General features: G+C 38.5%; 1 protein-coding gene across 4 annotated transcripts in view; it reads left to right on the top strand.

Moving 5' to 3' along the window:
• Positions 1-21,544, top strand: part of ANKRD10 (ankyrin repeat domain 10) — a 50,412-nt gene that overhangs the window by 14,857 nt on the left and 14,011 nt on the right. For all 4 annotated transcript variants that reach the window (XM_077813503.1, XM_077813531.1, XM_077813522.1 and 1 more), the window contains exons 3-4: positions 270-361; positions 16,791-17,011. In XM_077813503.1, coding sequence (XP_077669629.1) covers positions 270-361; positions 16,791-17,011 — 313 coding nt within the window. The remainder of the gene's footprint in view (positions 1-269; positions 362-16,790; positions 17,012-21,544) is intronic.

Below are 21,544 nucleotides of genomic sequence, written 5' to 3'. Positions count from 1 at the left end.
GATAGCCTCAAAGAAGGATCATTCCATAATCACATGATATTAGTTTCCATATGAGGCAGCCAAAATAGAGAAACCCAGAAAAACCTTTACAATACTATTAAAGTAGTGGTCACATTCACAAATGGATACTGGCTACCTTTACTAATCCATTTCTTTAATTCATATCAGGAAAAAGCCACTGAATGTTTAGAAATAATGTAATTTTTATTTTATTTTATTTATTTATTTTGGAGCAGTTATACCTGACAAAATGTGCTCTGTCTTTTCAGGATTATGTTGGTGAAACCCCTATTCATAAAGCAGCACGTTCTGGTAGTATGGATTCCTTAAGTGCCCTTGTAGCTCATGGAGCTCAAATAGAGTAAGTGAGGTTTTTTGCTTGGTTGTTGTGTGTCTAACTAACTAACATAGGATAGCAAACCTAGATACTAATAAAACTGAAAAAAATCAGAACAGCAAACATCTTAAGAAAATTTCAGTTAGACATGTCCATTTATTGTAAAACTTAAGGTTTTTAACATGTCTTATAATAAAAAATATTGCACTTGTAGTGATATCAATCAGTGCAATATATGAAACGGAGTGTATATTTAAGTTATTAAAACCATATTTATCACACCTCTGTAAAATGCCCCAAAATTTTACATCTTGTCTGTTATGTAGTTATCTATTACAACACTTTATACATCATGTTAATGAATAAATTTACAAAAGAGCTAGAGCAGAGTTATTTGCCAAAAAAACTTTCACTTAGCTATTAGTGTAATAATTTTTGTTAGTATATATTGTGTATTTGCACTGTTAACTTTTTTCTTTAAAGGTTTATATACTGCAAAAACATTCAGAAAATTTCACAAACTTTTGCAACTTACAGCATGGACAAAATGGATGCAGTTTTCACCTAGACATGTTGAGTATAAGCTCTACGGCTTATAATACTGTAAATACTTTAGCACTTTGTTTATAATTAGAACTAGCTTTATTATTTAATGATAATTAGTGTATTTTGTATTTTAACCTGCAATGTGAATCTCTGAGTTATAAGTGAAATAAGAATCTGAGTTAATTTCTTGTTTAACCCTTTGGTTTCCATCTTACTGTTTTTTGTAATGCTGCATCAATGAAATCTGCCTTAATTAGTTTTTTGTTACAGTACTATATAGTGTCCAGAAAGCGTAATTTACAGTTTAATAATATTAAACACAACTATCTTGCTAGTATAATGGTGTTCAATTAAAAATTGTTATGCAAACTCTGAGTAGAATCTTGACATGTTACTTGAAATCAAATTTAACTTTATAAATCCCCGTTTTGAACTGAATACATCTGAAAGTGAATGCTTGAGGCAAACTGGAATTAAAATTTACTGTGGAATTGAGGAAACCTTAATTATCATCATCAATTAGTATGTAATCAGTTGATTTTGAAATTGGCTGAAAGGATAATGTTAAGTGGTATAGAAATTTATAATAAAGTACTTGAAATAAATAAGATTCTAGAAGTAAAATAAACTAATGGTTAGCACTAATAGGGTTTTCCTTTTGCAAGCAGTACAATTAAGGAAGACGGCTCTAAATTTAAATCATTGCATTAATCTTTCCTGATATTGACATGTTGTTGTGCGTTGTAGGCAAAATATTGTTATAAACTTCTGTAGAGGGTATCTAACTTTGGCCAAAACTATTGTTGGTCTTTCTAATGTAATATAAAGTGCAACAGAAATAGTGCAGATTTATGACAATTTTATGTAATAGATTACCAATTTTGTCTGTGGTATTTCAATATTTATACAGTGCCTTCAGTGTTCCATGGGGCTTTATAGACAAGTAAAGTAACAGGCCCTGCCCTGAGGGGATTATTGTCTAACGCCTCAGTTTTTCAATCTGATTTGCTTTTGTGGACTGTTACTCTGCATGGACCCAAAGTGAATGTAGTAGGACTCTGTGTAAGCCCACAAGTCTCTGTTTGTAGATCAGTTTGCAGGATCAATACCTTAATTTGATTCATCAGTTTCATATGGAGTGAAATCCTGGGCCCAGTGAACTCAATGAGAGTTTTGCCATTAACTTCAGTGGGGCCAGGATTTCACCTGTAGTTTTTCAAATTTAAATGCCTAAAATTAAGCCCCATATTTAAACATCTGAAAAGGGTATTGATTTTTGAGCATCCAGGTTTGAATCTGGACCCACAGTTAATAGTCTTGTTGATTATGTAATAAAATGCAGAGTACCTTAAGTATTAAATTTTTATTCTTATCTATTCTATGTCTTAAAGAAAAAAAATGGACTCTTCCCACTAGCTATACTAATTAATTCAACCATGGATATAGTAAATGAAATGATTGACTATATGGAATCAAAAGAAGTTTTATTTTTAAATACGGAATTATACACATTGAATCAAATACACTGATGAAGTAAAGCAATTATAATTCTCTGATTTTAGTTAACTGTGCCCACAGGTACTGGTGGTGAACTGGGCCCTTGGTTCATAGTAATTTGCACTTCTTATTCTGTTTTCTATAAATAAATTCTTGTTTATTTCTTTATACAGTGTTTTTGTTACTAAAAACTGTAGTTGCATGAAGATGCAGAGAATACAACTATGACTGCAGATAGGCAAATATAAAGACACCTGATGTAAACAGGTATACAATGTATGCTGAATTTCACATCATTTACTTGTGTTGTATGGGAAGTAACACAAGGATACTAAGACTCCATTGTTTCACTATGGACTTACCCTGATGAAAATATTATACTACTTCTAGTAGTATCTCTTATTAAAGCCTGATAATTGAAATAGTGCTCTTTTAAAATTGAGTACAAAAGCTAACTTGGGCTACCACAATGTTTGATAAGTTTTTACAGTATTCTTGTTACTCATTAAGTTAAATTGGAAACTAACTAATATTGACCGTATTTAATTTTATCCTTGTTGGACAGATGATGATAACTTTAGTTTGAATAAATTTACTTTCTTGAAGTTCTTCAAGTTTACTTTATTTCCAGTTTGGTAGTTCACCACTCCTATAAAATAAATTCAATATGTTGCAGTCTAAACTGGACTAAGATTTGTATTATTTCCCTAATTGATGAAAGAAAATATGGGTCTCCATTCCTGTGTAAATTTTTAATTGTAAAACAATATTAAATGTACCCCATTGAAAATAGTTTGACTTTTTTTGGTGGTATTTGCCTTCTCATATTAGCTGAATCATACTCTGTGCACAGGATGTCCTATATCCATAGAAATTATTGCTTCTAACTATGGTTTTCATGGATTCTGGAAGAGGGGGAAGCAGGTGGTCACAATGTCCTCATATGAGTGAAAAGGTTTGCTGTGTAACTGACTTATTAATATGGATAATGCCTTTTAAAGTAATCCATAATTGCTGGATTTTTATTAAAATGGCATAATAGCACAATTTATATATTCGTCAAAATTGTGCACATTAAAAATAATGATGAAACAAGTATTCACAAAACTCTACAAAGAAAAGATTTCTTGGTGCCAGGTTTTCTTTTGACCTTTTAATATATCTTTTTTCAGACCCAAATTATTTTATAACTTCTAAAAATACACTTTTATAACATTTCACTCATTTAAAAAAGATACCCAAATATAAATGCTGAACACGCATTGTTGGATAAATGGGAAAGAAATACACATCAGTATATCTGCTGTTATTAATGACCGTGATCATTTAAAATGGTTTCTGGCACTTTGCATCTGTGCATCATATCACACATTTCTGATCACATCATTCTTTCTTTTTCCTGTTTGTATGAACAGTTCAGGCTTCTGCAACTGCCATTTGAGCAGCCACGCTGTACTACTTCAATGACTCAGTCTTGAGTTGGATTGATGGAAGAGACCCCCCTGCTAATGGTCAATTGTTGATTCATCTGAATCCTGCTATGGTGGCGAGAGAACTCTTGACTTGAGATCATGGGGTAGTTTGATATGTGTTCATTAAGATGAACACGCTAAATCTTGCTATGGGCAGTTGTTTTGCTTAAATTGATAAAAAGGAAGAAATTCCACATGTTCTTTCCATACTATGTTCTTGAAATATTCAGATATATTGTTCAGGGTTCTTGAATACCGAAATACAAGTGAAAGCTTCATTTGTTTGAGGAAGAGTTCTGTAAAATATTGTAGAAAAATAGTTTGTCAAGCTGTCAAAGCCTGGTAGTGATGCACCAGTACCATTGTCTATGGCCATTAGAGAAAAGTTACAGAGGAAAAAGTGTTTTCCTTCCTGGTTTGTGATAACTTAATTTGGTCTCCAGGGGAAGATATCGAAGTACTGAGATAGACATGTCAATGGCCAAAGTCAAAATGAGACCAGTGGCATTTGAAACTGTGAAATCAGTAGTACATCTGCTTCTGTTGGGTGAATGACCTACATCACGATAATACTTTATGCATTCAGCTCTAGCTGACACAAAGATTTCAGCTACTTTCTCACCAGAACCGTTGCCTGATCTATTGATTATGTATTAATTCCCAGTTAGCATTCTGTGGTTTGCCAGGGCTCAGCCTTGAGCTTGAAAAGAGTTCTCAATATGACGAGAGCCCTGATGTGTACAGGAAAAATACTTACTTACACTTAGGAAGGGCCTTTTGACTTTGTAATTTTTTTATCAATACAGTTAGCAAGATCTCTACCTACTTTACTGGGTTGGAGTGTTTGTGATAATTCAGAATGGTCAAGACTTCTGGCATCAAAGCATTCATATACTCACTCCATCCTTTGCAGAGAAACCCAAAGTGTCAGTCATTATCTTTCTTAATGTGTTATGCTGATGCCCACTGTGCTTTATTTCCTTTTCCTTATTTGAACTTCCACACCACTTCTTCTCCAGTAGAGTATTCCTGGCAATACTGGCACTCAGTATAGAAGAATTATCCTAGTAGTTTTGTTATGCCCAAATACTTCTAATTCTTATTGCTTATTTTCCATCTTACTGTCATTTAAATGCTTCTTAGCACAGTGTTTCATATTTATGGTAAACCACTACACAGACCTTTGCAAACTTTAGACCGTCTTGTAGGTACCTCCTTTCCAAATTCAATTCCTCACCTTCCCTGTGGCATCTACACCTCTGGGTTACTTAAAGTAATTTAGGACACTATCAAGAAGATGCAATTGAAATTAAACTGTTTTGTTACACAGATCTTGTTAGGGTCAATTTCAAAGAGGTTTTTGAAAATACCAAAACCTTAAGCCTGACTCTGTATTCAGTAGGCAGACCAGACCACCAGGTTAACGTGCTCTTGGAGGCCTCTTTTAGTAAGTGGGGGCTGTTTCATTTTGGAGTAATGGGTGCTTTAAGCTTGGAAGCTTCCTTACATCACAGTCCATTAGGCTGGAGAGTCACACACATGGATAGCTGTAGTCAAGTCAGAAACTGAATGTGATTGGGCTTAGCCTCCTTGCCAGCCAAAAGTGACAGAGGACCTTTTTTCACAGCTGTAGTTATTTGGGTATTCAGTAATAGCAAAAAGTCCAGGAAAAAACTTGCCTTCAGATTCTATTAAGATAAGAATTGGGTGGCTTTTCTGGTAGCGGCATGCTCTTAAATATGAGGCGGGACAGCCATAGTTATCAGTATTATCAGATACAAATGAGAGATGCTGCCATTTGAGAGAGCCTGCTTAAAGTCCATAGAGCAGCGGTTCTCAAACTGAGTCAGGCCCCCAAAGTGGCTCCCAACCCCATTTTAATGGGGTCGCTGGGGCTGGAGTTAGACTTGCCGGGGGCAGAGTCCCACCGCCGGGGGCCAAAGCCCGAGGGCTTCAGCTCTGCGTGGCTAGGCTCAGGTTACAGGCCCCCATCCTGGGGCTGAAACCCTTGGGCTTCGGTTTTGATTCCCCACCACCCGCCCCACTTCCTTGGATCGTATAGTAATTTTTGTTGTCAGAATGGTGTTATGGTGCAATGAAGTTTGAGAACCCCTGCCATAGAGGAAAGGAAGTCCTCCATCCAAGCAACAACAGAAATCTTTTTCCATGCCCCTGCCTAGAACTCCACTAGAAAGGATATAGTATATTGGCATAAGCCTAATTGAATTGTTAACTGGTTTCTCATAAACTTCTTGATTCTTTTGCTTAGAAAAGGGAGTTTAGATGCTGCTGTGTGGTAATTTGCTACATTTTTTTTTTCTCAAGTGAGATTTAAGTACTTGCTCAGTTGATTACTTGAAAGTACAGATAATAGGTTTTTGTCTTCAAAGGATGTTGTTGATCATGGCTCTGGCTTCTTGGAGTGTTTTTAGGATTCATTGTTGTGGAAATGGACTCAAAGATGGAGCATATTGGGCTTGTTCTCAACATGCAGGTCTTCTTCAGATAGACTAATCCAGATGTAGGGGAACTTTTCTGTAAAATAAGTTGATAGTTAGTTACAGAAAGTGCTGGTTTCTGGAATCCAGTGGAGAGACCTCAGGATGACCAAGAGAATAGTGATTTGAAAATGTTCATTAGGGCGTTATTTTAGCAGCTGCTGTGGTGGGGAAATACCCTGTTGGCCACAAAAATCAGGTTCTGACTAGCTGTAGGCCTGTGACAATAAGAGAAGGGGTAGAATTTGCTGTATTTGTTCTGCTGATACCCTCTGCCTGAGTGTATGATTTTAAACTCGTACTATATTTCACTGCAGCCTCTGTTGCTTTAATCTCTACAGGTAGTTTTTGCCAGATTTAGTTTTGTCATATTTTTGTCTGCAGCTCTAATTTTGGCTTTCTCAACAGATCTGATAATGACTAAACTTACTCCAAAGAAACAACTGGCATAGAAAAACATGAAGCAGTCCCACAAACACAGAAATTTTGTTTAATTGGTGAAAAAAGGCTCTGAAAAACCTTTTGTGTCTGTGACTTCACTATAGGTTGTGTCTGTGACTTGCATAAAAGCCTGACAGATGCTTTATCTCTGACAAAAGCATATCTGCCAACTGCCTAGAAGTACATCACTGGCCACTGTTTTGAGAACCATTGCTTTAGTATATTAATACTCATATTTTAGAAGTTTGGTTTTTTTTTCTGTCTTGTTTTATATATGGTAGTGTGTGGCAGAACTTGGGGGTTTTTTGGTTTAGTTTTCTTTGAGTTTGTCATGAGAGAGTTCTTGCTCATCTAAATCTTGCTCATAAACCTTGCCAGTTTTGAACCCAGAAGGTCTTTTGTCAGCTTAACTTACATAATCACATCCAGTCATCTTGTTGCAGAAGGTATTCCAGTGCTCTCTGAATCTAAAAATCTTTCACCGCTAGTGGAAACTAGTGGATCTATCATTTGGTCTGTAATTAACTGCCATTGGTGCAATTTTGCATTGTATGTCTATTTCTTCACTTTCACTTGACATTTAAGAAAAGTTTCTCTAAGAAGATGACCTACATCAATCATATCATTTGTTCTACTTCATGTCTTCAATTTTTATGTTAAATACTCCCCTCAAGTATAACTTGTTTTCATATAGGTTATTGTCCAAGGGGGTTCCCACACCACATGATTCAGGCTTTCTGACATGAGAAATTTTCTTGGTTAAACTGTCTGTTTATATTTTGCCGTTGGTCTTCTCTGTGTATATTGAGCAGTGTTGAGGTGATGATTGTTGTTGAAAACCATGCACAGCCTGTCCTTTTGTGGCATGTAAAAGCTCTGCTTCTTTTGCAGCAGCATTTTTACTACTAAGCTTCTCAGGTTTGTGTGTTGTCTTGATTTTTGAAAACTATTTGGTTGGTGGTCTTTCCTGAGTGGGTTTGAGACTTTCTTGCCTTTTGATAGATACAAACAAACACACACCCCTTGCAATTTCTACTTTGACACCTCCTTAACACGCTTCCGTTATAGAAATAAGTCTTAACTTGAATTTCTAATCTGTCTCTAGTCACTAAGTAGCTGCAGCAATAATATTTACTCTCTTCTGACTTGCTAATGTAGATCATCCAGTTTGACCTTGGTACATATATTTGACATAGCAGAAATGGCGGTACTTCATCAGTTGCATTTGTAACAAGTGGGTATTCTGTTGGAGCCTGGGTTTCTCTTTTACTCTAACTTCTAGTATTCTCCTGTGAATGTTCCTTGGGGTCAATCTGGCAAAGTACTGTGGTGATGCTGTAAAGCCTCGTTGAGCATTGCTGTTGACAATCTGGGAAGTTTCTGTGATCTTTTTCCTTTTTAGCGGAGAAAACCTTTTCCATTATGGTGCAGTGCTTAGGTGAACAGATTACCACTTTGAAAACTATTGTTGTCCCTTTTATCTGGTCTTTGAACAGTGTTTAGGAAACACTTATTGTGTAATACAGCATATGTGGAAAATCTGTCAATTTCTGCTGAATGTTACAGCTCCATGGTTCCCAAGCTACCATGGCCCTGACATAGATTAATGTATGAGAATTGCCTTAGTAGAATGGCACTCCACTCCTCCTCCTAACACACTCTGTGTGGAGATGTAAGGGGAGACTCTGGCCAATGATTTAAAAATATTTAAAATAATTTTCATTAAAATTCAACTTTCATTATACCATGACACTGGATGTGAAATGAAAACTTGGCACCAACTTCTCATGTCTGTGTGTAGAAGCCCAGTATGTATTTCCACCAAAACATTTCACAACTTCTTCAGCAAATCTCAACTGCCATTAATTAAGAGTGTTTTTCCTTTTCTACTATCACTATCTGAAGAACATGCATTTTAAAAAATTATTTTGCAACTTCTGTACTTGGACACCAAAGGGTTAAAACATTTTAAGTTTAGTATTTTAAATATTTTGCTTTAGAAACTTTAGACTAGTATACTGATGTCTGTAGGAAAAGATTTTTCTCACTGTCGACATATTAGTGTTCTGATCCTTTTTTAATCCTTGTCTCTGCTAACTTTTGTATAAGCATAGTACTAATTCATTTGAGATACAGCATATTAAATTTAAAGTAACTGAAGCCATGAGTTGATCAGTAGTTTTTAGCCCATACTATTTAAATTTCGTCAAAGAACTTCACAATTAAATTGGCTTCAGCATGAAAGTAGTAATGTTTAAAAGCCAGAAAGGCTCTGTGTCTCATTGTTAAGGTGGTCACATGGTGATGGCTTAAACACAATGACTAACGTGCTACTGCACTCTATGTATGTTAATGTAACTTTTAATCTTAATGTTGCCTGCAAATATGTGATCCCTTATGATATAAGTTTCCTGTTTATGCACCATTGCCCGTTTAAATCAAACAGAAGATTCTGAAACTGTAAAAACTACACATGTCAATGTTTTACAGCTACGTAATTCGAATTGACTTGATTTTTTCAAGTAATCCTAGAAAGGGGGAGCATTCCATATAGAAACTGCTGAAACTGCCACAGGTGCTTCTCCGAAAACCTTACAGTTGTGGCATTGAATGTTCAGTATCGCTTCCTTTCTGCACACAAGGCATACTGTTGAGGTATTTGTTGCGGTGATTGGTTTTAATGCTAATCTAGGAATTCAGATATAGAATCTATAGATTTGCATGCTTTTGCTTACCCTAATTTACAATATCTACATTTTTATTTGTAAACTAACAATAAGTAAATTGAGATCAGTATTTTTTAACAGAAGTATTACATTGATATACAAAAACTGTGGTTTATTTTCCTAGATTGTCACATGGCATTAACAAAGAATAGGTGATGTGATAATCACTCTTTAAAATGGTAGTTTCAGGGAATTTTATATATATATATATTTTTATATTAAAAAGTTGGATTATTTTTTGTAGCAAATACTTGCTCTATTTTCTAAAGGATGTGACATTATAAGTGGAAGATTCTTTGAGGTACATCTTTTAAGACTACTTACAACTATTAAACTCACTCTTTTCCCTAAGACAGCAAAAATCTGTTCACTTGCAGGAAAGAATTTGATCACACGTTTCTTTTTAGTAAATTCAGTTGCAGCATGAAGCTCTTCAAAAAGTAAAGTGTTTTTACTGTAGGAGAAAAATGGAAACTCAAAACATGAGTGAAAACCACAAACCTCTTTCATACCAAGAGAAGTTATAGTTCTGAAGACACCTCGTGTTGCATGAAGCAAAATGATCAGGTGAAAGGGAAGAACTCTATTGCTGAATGTTGTCCGTAACTCTTCAGGAGAAGGTATACAAATAAATGTATTTCTCAAGTCAGAGGATTTAAGCATTTAAATTCAAAAACATGCAGTTTATGTATAAAATTCCTGTGTTGCCAAATAGCTCAAGAAATATAAAATGTAAACAAGCAAACATTGCAGTCATCCAGTTTTATTCATGTTTAGACTATACCTCTCGTAATTAAATTTCTCGTTTGGTTTCTCCATCTTGTATAGCCTCTTTCTGAGATTTCTCTCTCCATTGTATTCATCCTTACTTTCCAGAGCAAAATGGAAATATCTGTCTTTACATTAATCCAAGAATTTTGGAGTAAAGTCTTCGGGAAAATCAGTGTCAAACTTGAAACATTTCCACAAGAAAGAACCTAAATGTTGCTCATCTGTTTGCAGGAATTAAGGAGTTGCTTTTAAATAGACGCCAGACATAACTGTTCTTTAAATACAGAGTGACTTGACCTTCTGATTTAATAAAGAGGCACATCTAAAGTTAACAAAAGTTCCTTGTCATATTTGCCAGTTCAGCTCTATGCTTCTCTCAGTAGGGTAGATGGGCCAAAAAAGGAATCAGAACGTTCATGTCATTAGAGCTGCCTTTGTAGTGAAGTTTCCATTCTGCTCCTAAAGTTGGACTGAGCTCCTTCAGAGAAGTCCTCCATTTCTTGGATAGAAAAAGGGTTGTGTGGATTTGTTTTGTTTTTTGTGTGCGAATAATTAGGCCAGTCTTGGAAAGTTCTTGCCTAGAGCAAATAAACCTTTTGATAGGCAACTTAATGAAGAAATTTTTATCATACATAATACAGTAAAAGTTTGAGGAATATAACTTATGATTGGGCTGGCCAACTTACAGTAGTTTTTCAAGGCTAAATTAGTCCCAGTCTTTCTGGTTCTCTATTCTTCTTCCTCCCCCACTTCCCTCTCTCTCCCCCCCCCCCCCCCCCCCGGTTACTTCTTGTTTGGATCCCTTCTAAGGAAAGTATTTTGTGTTGTTTCTCATCCTCCTCAAAACTTTGTCAGTTGGGTAACAAATTGCTCTGAAGGGAAAGCATGTCCCTGTCTACAAGCCCAAGTTCACAGAATCAGAGAAATATAGGATTGGAAAGGATCTTGAGAGGTCATCTAGTCCAACCCCCTGGCCTGGGGCAGGACCAAGTAAACCTAAACTGTCCCTTGGAAACCTCCAGTGACAGGGGTTCCATAACCTCCCTTGGAAGCCTGTTCCAATGCTTAACTATCCATGTATTTAGAAAGTTTTTTCCTAGTATCTAACCTAAATGTCTTTTGCTGCAGATTAAGCTCATTATTACTTTTTCCACCTTCAGTGAGCATGGTTAACAATTGGTCACTATTTTCTTTATAACAGTCCTTAACATATTTGAAGAGTGTTATCAGGTTTCCCCTCGATCTTCTTTAGTCCAAACTTAACATGCCTAGTTTTCTTAGCCTTCATCATTTTTGATGCTCGCCTCTGGACTCTCTCTCTGCATCTTCCCTAAAGTGTGATTTCCCACAACTGAACACAGTGCTCTAGCTGAGTAGACAGGGACAGTTACATCCTGTGTCCTACATATGACACTTCTGTTAATACACCCCAGAATATTAACTTTTTTTTTTTTTTTTGCAACTGCATCACACTGTTGACTCTTATTCAATTTGTGATCCATTATAACCCCCAGATCTTTTTCAGCAGTATTACTATCTAGCCAGTTAGTCCCCCACGTTTTAGTTGAACATTTGATTTTTTTGCATTTGATTTTTTTTGTTTTTTGTTTTTCCTTCCTTAAAAATAGTATTTTGTACTTGTCTTTATTGAATTTCATCTTGTTGATTTCAGGCCAGTTCTCCAGTTTGTCAAGGTTGTTTTGAATTCTAATTCTGGCCTCTAAAGTGCTTGCAACCCTTCCCATCTGTAGATTTCATAAGCAAACTCCTCATTCCATTATCCAAATCATTAATGAAGATATCACATAGTGATGGACCCCTGCTGGACTCCGTCGGATACATTTTCCCAGTCTGACAGTGAACCATTGATAACTACTCGGAGTACGGTCTTTCAACCACTTGTGTACCCACTTTATAGTAATTTCATCTAGACCACATTTCTCTAGTTGGTTTATGAAACTCTCATGTGGGATTGTGTCAAAAGCCATATTAAAACCAAGATATCAGATCAATAGCTACACCCCCATCCTCTAGGCCAGTAGCTTTGTCAAAAGCAAATTGGATTGGTTTGGCATGATTTGTTCTTGACTAATTCACGTTGGCTATTACTTATCCTTTTATCGTCTAGGTGCTTAAAAATTGATGTTTAATCATTTTATTCCAATATTTTTCCAGGTATTGAAGTTAGGCTGACAGGTCTATAATTCATCAGGTCCTCTTTATTCACCTTTTTTAAAGGTAGGTACTATGTTTGCCCTTTTCCAGTAGCCTGAGATCTGACTCCCCGGTCTTCCATGAGCTCTCAAAGGTCCTATTTTGACTTATATTCGTTCCCTCTTGTTGCTAATATTAATTGTGTTGAGTGTCTGTCACCATTAATCTTTTTAGCAAAGACTGAAGCAAAATAAGCATTAAACAGCTTAGCCTTCTTAATGTCATCTGTTGTTAGTTCTTTTTCCCCATCAAGTAGTGGACTTACACTTTTCTTTGTTTCTCACTTGCTCCTAATGTATTTATAGAATCTTCTCTTACTGATTTTTATGTCTGTTCCTGGATGTAACTCCTTTTGTGCCTTTCTGATTGTGCATATACATGCTTGCTATTATTTTTTACTCCTCCTTAGAAATTTGTCCATGTTTCCACTTTCTGTAGGATTCCTTTCATTTTTCAGGTAATTAAAGAGCTCCTGGTAGGAGCAATATTGGCTTCTTACTATTCTTATCTTTTCTTTGCATCAGGATAGTTTGCTGTTGTGCTTCTGATATTGTCTCTGAGAAAGCACTAGCTCTCCTGAGCTTTTTCCCCACCTTAGATTGTTTTCCTATGGGACCTAACCTACCAGTTATCTGAATTTTAGTCTGCTCTTTTTTTAAAATCCATTGTCCTAATTCTGCTCTTGCCACTCCTTCCTTTCCTTAGAATTGTGAAAGCTGTCATTTCATGATCACTTTTTCCCTAATTGCCTTCCAACTTCAGATTTGTAACTAATTCCTTCTTGTTAATTTGAATAAATTCTAAAGGGCTGTCCCCCTGGTTGGTTACTTCAGCTTGTGAAACAAGAAGTTGGCCCCAGTATATTCTAAGAATTTATTTGGCATTTTGTGTTTTGCTGCGTAACTTTTCCAACAAGTGTCTACATGATTAAAGTCCCCCCTTTATTATCTTTGGATATTTCTGTAGTTTGTTCTAGAAGTTTAGTTCATCCTCTTTACAGCCTTTTGAGACACTTGTCAGATTGGATTCCATATTCTGTGTTGTAAAATTATAAGTACAACAGTTCCATCACACTGCCATCACTAGCAGGAATCTTTAACCAATGCCTTTGGGCTCTTTTGAAAGAGATGTCAGAGCCCAAGGTTCAGGCCTATCCGGGTTTGGTCAGAGCCATGTCTAAAATTTGGTTTCAGAGTGTTCTGTAGTGTTCTAAAAATTTGGGACAGTAGATTAGGGGAAACCTGAAGTCTGATAGAACTCCCTTCCCTGTTGTCCGTAGATTGGCATGTATTCTTAAATTTCTTTGCCCTTCAGGGTTTGATCCATGAAGTCAGGGATGGTGTCCCTAGCCTCTGCTTGTCAGAAGGTGGGAATGGGTGATGGGATGGATCACTCGATGATTACCTGTTCTGTTGACTCCCTCTCTGGCACCTGGCATTGGCCACTGTCGGAAGATAGGATACTGGGCTAGATGGACCTTTGGTCTGACCCCATATGGCCATTGTTATGTTCTTAAGGCCTTGTTAGAATCGGTGTTGTTTATGAAGACTTACTGCTTTTTCAAGTAGGTATGAGAGTGTGAAGTATTCTCTTCATCAGTTGACCAGGCACCTCTGATTGCATCATGGCCGAGAATCTGAGTCACTTTAGAGAAATAATCTACCTTGTATTCCTTAGTACTAGCCTCCAGTAAGTCTTCTAGTTGGAAACAGTTTAGCCTCTTTTCTGTTTTTCAGTGAACCCTGGTATACAGTCACATTCCACAGTCTTGGATTTGCCTTCTATTTCCCAGTCATCTATACTAATTCAGAAATTGATACAGGTCATTTAGTTACTGTTCAGTGGTAAGAGGCACAGTCCACCTCACTTAATAGTTAAAAGGAGTATTCAGCTTGCCACTCTACCCCTCTTTCCCTTCCTGTTAGAGGAAGCGTAGAACTCTGACTCTCATCTGGAAATGTCTTTTGGAGACTTTAATATAGGAGCTCGGATCATAATGACTTGAGAAGCAAGTTGTAGCCAGACCCTTGGACACACAGTGTAAGGAAAGGTATAAAGTGTAGGGAAAGGCAGGGTATGCTGCAGTGAGTCACTCCCATCCTGGACATAGTTAGTGTTTTATGTTCATGTTAGCACAAGTGATGGGCAGAGCTAGCTACCAACATCTCTGAAAATCTGCAGCACCACTGGCTAGCCACGGAAGAGAATACCTACTGCAGCCCCTGAAGGGGTATAGAAAGAGGATGTGCTTGCTCCCAAGGTGGTATAGACCAGGTTGGCACCAGCCCCCATCCAAGCTAGTGCTTTTAAAGGTACAGTGGAGCTCTTAGTTTTTTTAATATGTAGTCATGCTCTGACTCAGGGCCTTTAGAAGATTCTGTGAGAATATTGCGATTCATTGTCTACCCAGATTCCTGTCAGTGGTGGATGGCAGCAGCTTTCACCAGTCTTTTCCATTACATTGCTTGGAAAACCCATTTGCTTGCTTGATGAAGGTTAATTTTGCACCTGTAAGGTGTGTGACCTCTATCCAAATCCTATAACTATAATAATCCCTATGGTTCTTTCCTGTCTGTTCCATGCAGATTGCTAATTGAGTATTTTAAGTCTTTCCATCAGTTAGCTTCCATTAGTATTTCAGAGTGCTGTGGCTTCTTTGTCACTTTGTGCTCTTGTCAACAAACTTCCCTTCTAGATATGTCTAAGAAAAGATACCCAAACTTGGTAGGCCTGTTTTAGGTTTATTTTTTACTAGGTTTTTTTATTCTTTGATGGTCTCTCTTGGATTCTTGGAACTCCCTCAGTCAATTCCAGTTTCTGTCCACTTCTTTCTTCCCATTACTAGCCTCCTTAAATAGGGAATTCCCATTTGCTTTATTTCGTTAAGATCTGACTCGAAGTTTTCAACACACACACACACACACACACACACACACACACACACACACACACACACACACACCCCCCCCCGATGTATTTATGAGCTCTTTGGTGCAGCTACCGGATTTTTGTTGTTTTTTTTTTTTTTTTTTTAATTGTACCTAGCACATCAGGGCCCCTAGGTGCTACTGCAATACTACTAGTAGTAGTAGTCTGATAGCTCTTTCATAGAAGGCAAAGTGCCTGGATCTTCAAGTTAGGGAGAAACCATTCTTTAAAAAAAAAAAAAAAAAAAATCACTTTCTCTTCTCCCCCATTAATTTAAATAGTTTGGGAATTAGTAACTTAACACCTCTTTCAGGAAAATGAAAGTAGTTGTGCCCTTCTGCAGCCTTGCCATGTGGTGTTAAAGGGCTAAGCATCTTAATTTATACATCTTCCACCTGGATAGTCTTTCTTGCCCCCTCCACCACTTTGGGAAATGCTGGTGTAGCTCTTCTTACCATTTTACCCTCCTTTCTTTACTGCTTAGAGCAGTGAAATAGTTTAATAACGTTTTTAAATGTCAACATTGTTATTTAGCATTATTTAACATTATTCTACGTATGTCACATTGGTATAATTTAGAGCCTGTCTATAACTTGCTCAGTTCCTTTGTTTTCATGTATTTGGCAAGAGCAATTTATTATACTTCACGGGAATTTCAACAAAGGAGACAGTTCAATGGATTGGCTATGTTAATCTCTTAAATTTTAGAAAATTCAATGCCAGTGTTCCATCTTGGACCAATCTTGAGCCAAATAACAGAAGAAGTCCCCAGCATTTATAATGTCACACACTTTGAAATAAGAAACGAGCAAAAAACAAATCCTAAGGAAAGCCTAACTAAGCATAGCTTTTATATTTTATTGTTAGGAAGATGAGTGATGTTAATTATTGTTGTCTTAGATACCGGAATGCCATGGACAATTGCTAAGTCATGTTAAGTTTGTTTTGAGGGTGGTTTTTACTCAAGATAAAGAAATAGATTGTCAAAATAAGCTGCAGAAGGTGATAGATTTCAAGATTTAGATTTAGGAGTCTGAAGTCTGTGTAAAGGTCAGATGCTTCAGACTGTAATTTAGAAATTAAGCATTTTGAGATGTTTAAATAGGAAGATGCTTTTTTAAAGGCACGTAGTATATTGATTTTATTGAAAAGTATATTGTCTCCCAAATTTTGCTTAGAAGCCAGATATGTGCAAAGAGCTAAGTTAGTTTTATAACTAAGATTGATAGCAAATTTCCATTAAGGAATTATTTAAGTTCTTTCTCTCTCATCACCTGCAGATAGTTAGTCAGTAAGAGCAGCAGCAGCAGTCAAGGTGGGTTGATGAATGAGTGTAATTCAGTTTCTTTGTATTGTGCAGCTTGAGAAATGCCAGTGGACTGACAGCAGCAGATCTTGCGCATACCCAGGGTTTCCAAGAGTGTGCCCAGTTTCTCTTGAACCTCCAGAACTGTCACCTGAACCGTTTCTTTAGCAATGGCACGTTAAATGGAGGTCCCAATCCAGTCAATGGTGGGACAAGTCGAAAGAGATCCTTTGAAGATGTGGATTCTGCTGGAGTAAAGAAAGCTAGGATTGAAGGTGAGACTTCAGAGGTAAAAGTGGGAGGGGCAATATCACTGTTGACTGTGAGAATAACAGAAGGTACTCTGGGCTAGAAAGTTTATTTTTGAGATCCCTAAAAAGGGATACATGAATCAAATATGAATAAAACAATTATGAAAACAAGACTGGTGGCCTCCTTAAAGAATTACCTTTGAACGTTCCCACTCTTAGCGAGTACATGCCTCACTTCTGCAAGTCCCAGAGCTAGATGGACAGGAAGTAACTTGGAAGGAATGTGTGCACTCTCTTCTGACTCAGATGTTGATTCATAAAAGGACTGCGGAGCATCTTTTGGCGTCTTTCTGTCATAAAGAATATATAGTCACAGAAATATAGGGCTAGAATGGACTTGTAGAAGTCATCAGATCCAGACCCCTATGCTGATGCAGAACCTAGTAAATGTAGACCATCCCTGACTGATGTTTGTCTAACCTGTTCTTAAAAACCTCTAATGATGTGGGTTCCACAACCTCCCTTGGAAGTCTATTCCAGTGCTTAACTAACGTTGGAATCAAAGATTTTTTTTTTCCCCCTCCTAATATCTAACGTATATCTCCCTTGGAGCAGATTAAGCCCATTATTACTTATCCTACCCCAGTGGACATGGAGAACAATTGATCACCATCTTCTTTATAACAACCCTTAACATATTTGAACACTGTTATCAGGTTAACCCAGTATTTTAACATTTACTTATGGATCAAGTTTTCTAAACCTTTTTATCATTTTGTTGCTCTCATCTGGGCAGTTTCTAATTTGTCTACATCATTTTCCTAAAGCGTGACATCTAGAATTGGACATAGTACTTCAGCTGTAGCCTCACCAGTGCCAGTAGAGCAGGACATCTGCCTCGCTTGTCTTACAACGCAGGAGGTAATTGTCCAGTCCTGCTTGGCACTGGTGAGGCCTTAGGTGGAGGCCTTCTTAAAGTACCCAGAATATAAATAGCTGCCCTCACAAACAATCCCACTGTGTTTCTGTCTGCCGTATGCCGTAGTTGGGAACGTTTTCCTTTCCCTTCAGCATTATGCAGTACTTCCCAAAAAAATCCTACATAAATAGTTTAATGGTTTGTTAGACAAGGTTTTCCACCGGCAAAACTCTGTGGAAGGTACTGGCCAGATTTGGCTGCACTCCAAAAAACGTATTAAGGTCCTAAGGCTTCTCCATGACTGCCACCATTCTCTGTAATGGCCTGGAGATTCAAGCTTTCGTCATCAAAATTGGGGTTAAGTAGGGATGTGTTATTGCCCCAACTGTGTTCTCCATCTATTTAGCAGTCATTTTGGCCCTCTTTAAAGGTTGCCTCCCCAATAGAGTTGACATTCAATACAGAATGGATGGGCGACTTTTTAATCTTCGAAGTCTCCGCTTGAAGTCTGAAGTACTCAGTGCATCTGTTATTGATCTTCAGTGTGCTGATGACTGTGCCATCCCTGCACCCGCTGAGAATTACCTTCAGTCCACACTGGATTTTTTTGCACAAGCTTACTGAAGCTTGGGACTCTCACTCAATATTGAGAAGACTAAAGTGATCCATCAGCCTGCTTCAGGCCTTGCACACAATCCACCACAAATCACCATCAAGGGACAAACTTTGGAGACAGTCGAGCACTTCAGCTACCTCGGTAGCCAACTTTTTCAAATTGCAAAAATTGACAGTAAGATCCAGCACAGGATCCAGTTCGCAAGTGCGTCCTTTGGGAAATTGCTCCAACGTGTTTTCACAGACCGTGACCTACGGCAGGATACCAAGGTCTATAAGACTATTGTTGTTCCTACACTCCTTTTATGGTTGCGAAACCTGGGTGACCTATCAACAGCACCTCAAGAGTCTGGAGAGTTACCACCAACAATACCTCCGAAAGATCCTCACATCAAGTGGGAGGATTGCTGTATTAACGCCAGTGTCACCAGCGTTCTTCATGCTCCGACTGGACTGGACATTGTGTCTCAAAACAAGACCTCTGCTTTTAACTTGCTCATTGTCAGAGATCCCGTGGTCAGAGGAAACGCTACAAGGACACACTGAAAGTGTATCTGAAGAAAACTGATGTGGACATCACAAGCTGGGAGGAGCAAGTCCCCAACCAACCTCCATCAGGCAGTGGTCCACTTCAAGGAGAAGCGCCTTGCCCTCAACAATGCAGAGAGAGAAGGAAAAAGAGAGAACTTTTTCAGCAGGCAGCTGACCCACCAGGAAATCTCTGTACCTACTGTGGGCAGATCTGTGGTTCCAGGATCAGACTCCTGAGTCATCTCAGGACCCATCTGTAAATCCATGGTAGAGATCATCCTCTAATAGAGGCATTGCTGATGATGAGACAAGGTTTTGTTTATTTTCAGAAGTCACAGATATTAGTGATCCAGCAGGGTTCCTTTTGTAGCATTGCAAAAAAGCAGAGATTCACAAGATGTGATTCTTTCCCTTTCAAATGACTGAACTGTGCATGAGCAATGTCTTTATGTACTTGAAAGAAGATAGTTTTGCAAAAATCCTGGAATACCTGCTGGCCCTTCTTTAAAAGAGCCCCAAAAGACAAGCCAGACCAGCAAGTGGTATTCCAAAATTACTTCCTTCAGCCCTGAAGTTGTAAAAGCCTTTGCAAAAAATCTTTTTGGCATGAGTGGTGTGTCTGTGAAACCCACTTCTGCACCATATTTTGCTAGATTCTCAGACAGAGAAGTCAGTCTGTGCAGAAGATAGCCTTCTTCTGGCCTTCCCAGATCTTAGTTGTCCTGAAGGAGAGAACTTCCTTGTATCTGGGCCATTTGGTTTAGTCTCCTGCACTAAGGCACTCATCTGATACATCCAGCATGATCTCCAAGAAATGCCTCTAAAGGTGTCAAAGGAGGGCTTTCTGAAGATTCTACACCATCCTCTGTGCCCAGCTGTGATTATTCCTTATTGGAGTTGCTAGCTTTTGATTGCCCTACCATTGTTGCCAAGGTAGTTTTGATGAAGTTGGGAATTTTTGCTGCTAATTTTTATGAGTACTGTGTGCGCTTCAGTTTCCCCTATATGCTGCATGGATAACTAGGTGGTTGGGGAAAGGCTGTTTACTCTTGGGCAGTCGTGTGAATAGCACCTGGCTCTGTCGGGTTTGGGGCCTAGGTCAATGGATGGTCTGTGAACACAATGGCAAATCCAATCACCAAACTTTTGGTACCTAGCAGCTAATGACCATGAATGGTCCACTGCCTCTGGAGGAAGCTAGCCATATTTGACCAGCTGGACAACGACTGACTGAGGAGGGGCCTAGTAGAACTGGCCTGGGAACTTGAACAAAGAGGATGGAGAGAGAGAGCAGGAGCCAAGGGTGGACACTGCTTTGCTGGGCTTTGGATAACCAGAGTGGAGCATGCTCTAAATTTTGTTTTCTTTACGCTAACCAAGGACTTTCTATGCTATGTTCCAGACATCTAATAAACCCTGCTGTTTTTGCAGTGCCTGCCAAGTCCCTACAAATGCTGACCGTGGGGGTGCATTACCCCCTTTGGGTGTACAAATCTCTCTGGGGTGTCCAACTCAGGTGGACTCACTGAAGAGAGCTCATGGTGTGAAGCAGGGGTGCTGGAGGTTCTGAGGTTCAGTTCAAGGAGACAGGGAAGCCAAATGTCTTACCCTAGTGAAAGAGTGAGATCCTAAGGAGGTCTGGCACCCTGAGGGGAGTCCTCCCTGGACTGTTCTAGAGCACTGGACCTTTGGCTCCATGACCGGTGGTAGCAGAGGATGGCTTCTGAATGCACCAAGAGTATGGTTGGTTGCTGAATGCACCGGGAGTATGTTGCAGTACGTGACTATCAGCAGTAAAACAAAAGTAGTCAAAGGAAATAGCCAGAAAATGCTGTATTACCATCTTCCTAAGAAGGAATTGCAAACCTGTGCATAGAGAGAGGATTAGGCGTTGGAAACTGATTGCATGGCTGGAGAAGAATGATCAGTGTAAGAGGCAGGTTCCAGCCCCAAATGTGTGTCCAAGAGGGTCCAGGGACAGCACCAGAGAGAGCAGCCAGGGCAGCAGCAGGGTGTCCACAAGACCCAGTTCCACCATCCAGCCCAGGGGTCTTCATGGGGAGCAAGGTCATAAACAGATTTGAAGCAATGGGAGTTGGAGCTGAGAGATAAGTTGCTGGAAGACTGCAAGAAGTAATGAAAGCATGAATGGGAGATGAAGAAGCAGAGGAGCAAGAGGACCCACATAGGGGTAAGTGAGGAGAGGCCATGGGATGCCAAGTCCACAAGGAATCTAGATACCAAATTGCTGCCCCAGTTTAAGGAGGCAGGGATGTAGATGCCTACCCCACTGCCTTTGAAAAGGCTTGTAATTTGAACCAGGTTAACCCTGTGGGCTGGCTTCGCTGTCTCACCCCCTTACTCAGTCCCAACCCATATAGGCTTACAGCCAGATAGATGGAGTTGATATTGGGGACTATGAACTATTCAAAAAAGCTTTGCTGCTCAAGTTTGAATTGACTCCTGAAGCATTTAGGAAAAGGTTTCAGAGT

Source organism: Eretmochelys imbricata, chromosome 1 (assembly GCF_965152235.1).
Source record: "Eretmochelys imbricata isolate rEreImb1 chromosome 1, rEreImb1.hap1, whole genome shotgun sequence".
NCBI lineage: Eukaryota > Metazoa > Chordata > Testudines > Cheloniidae > Eretmochelys > Eretmochelys imbricata.
The sequence above is the reverse complement of the archived record's forward strand: the minus strand, read 5'-3'. Positions and strand labels throughout refer to the sequence as shown.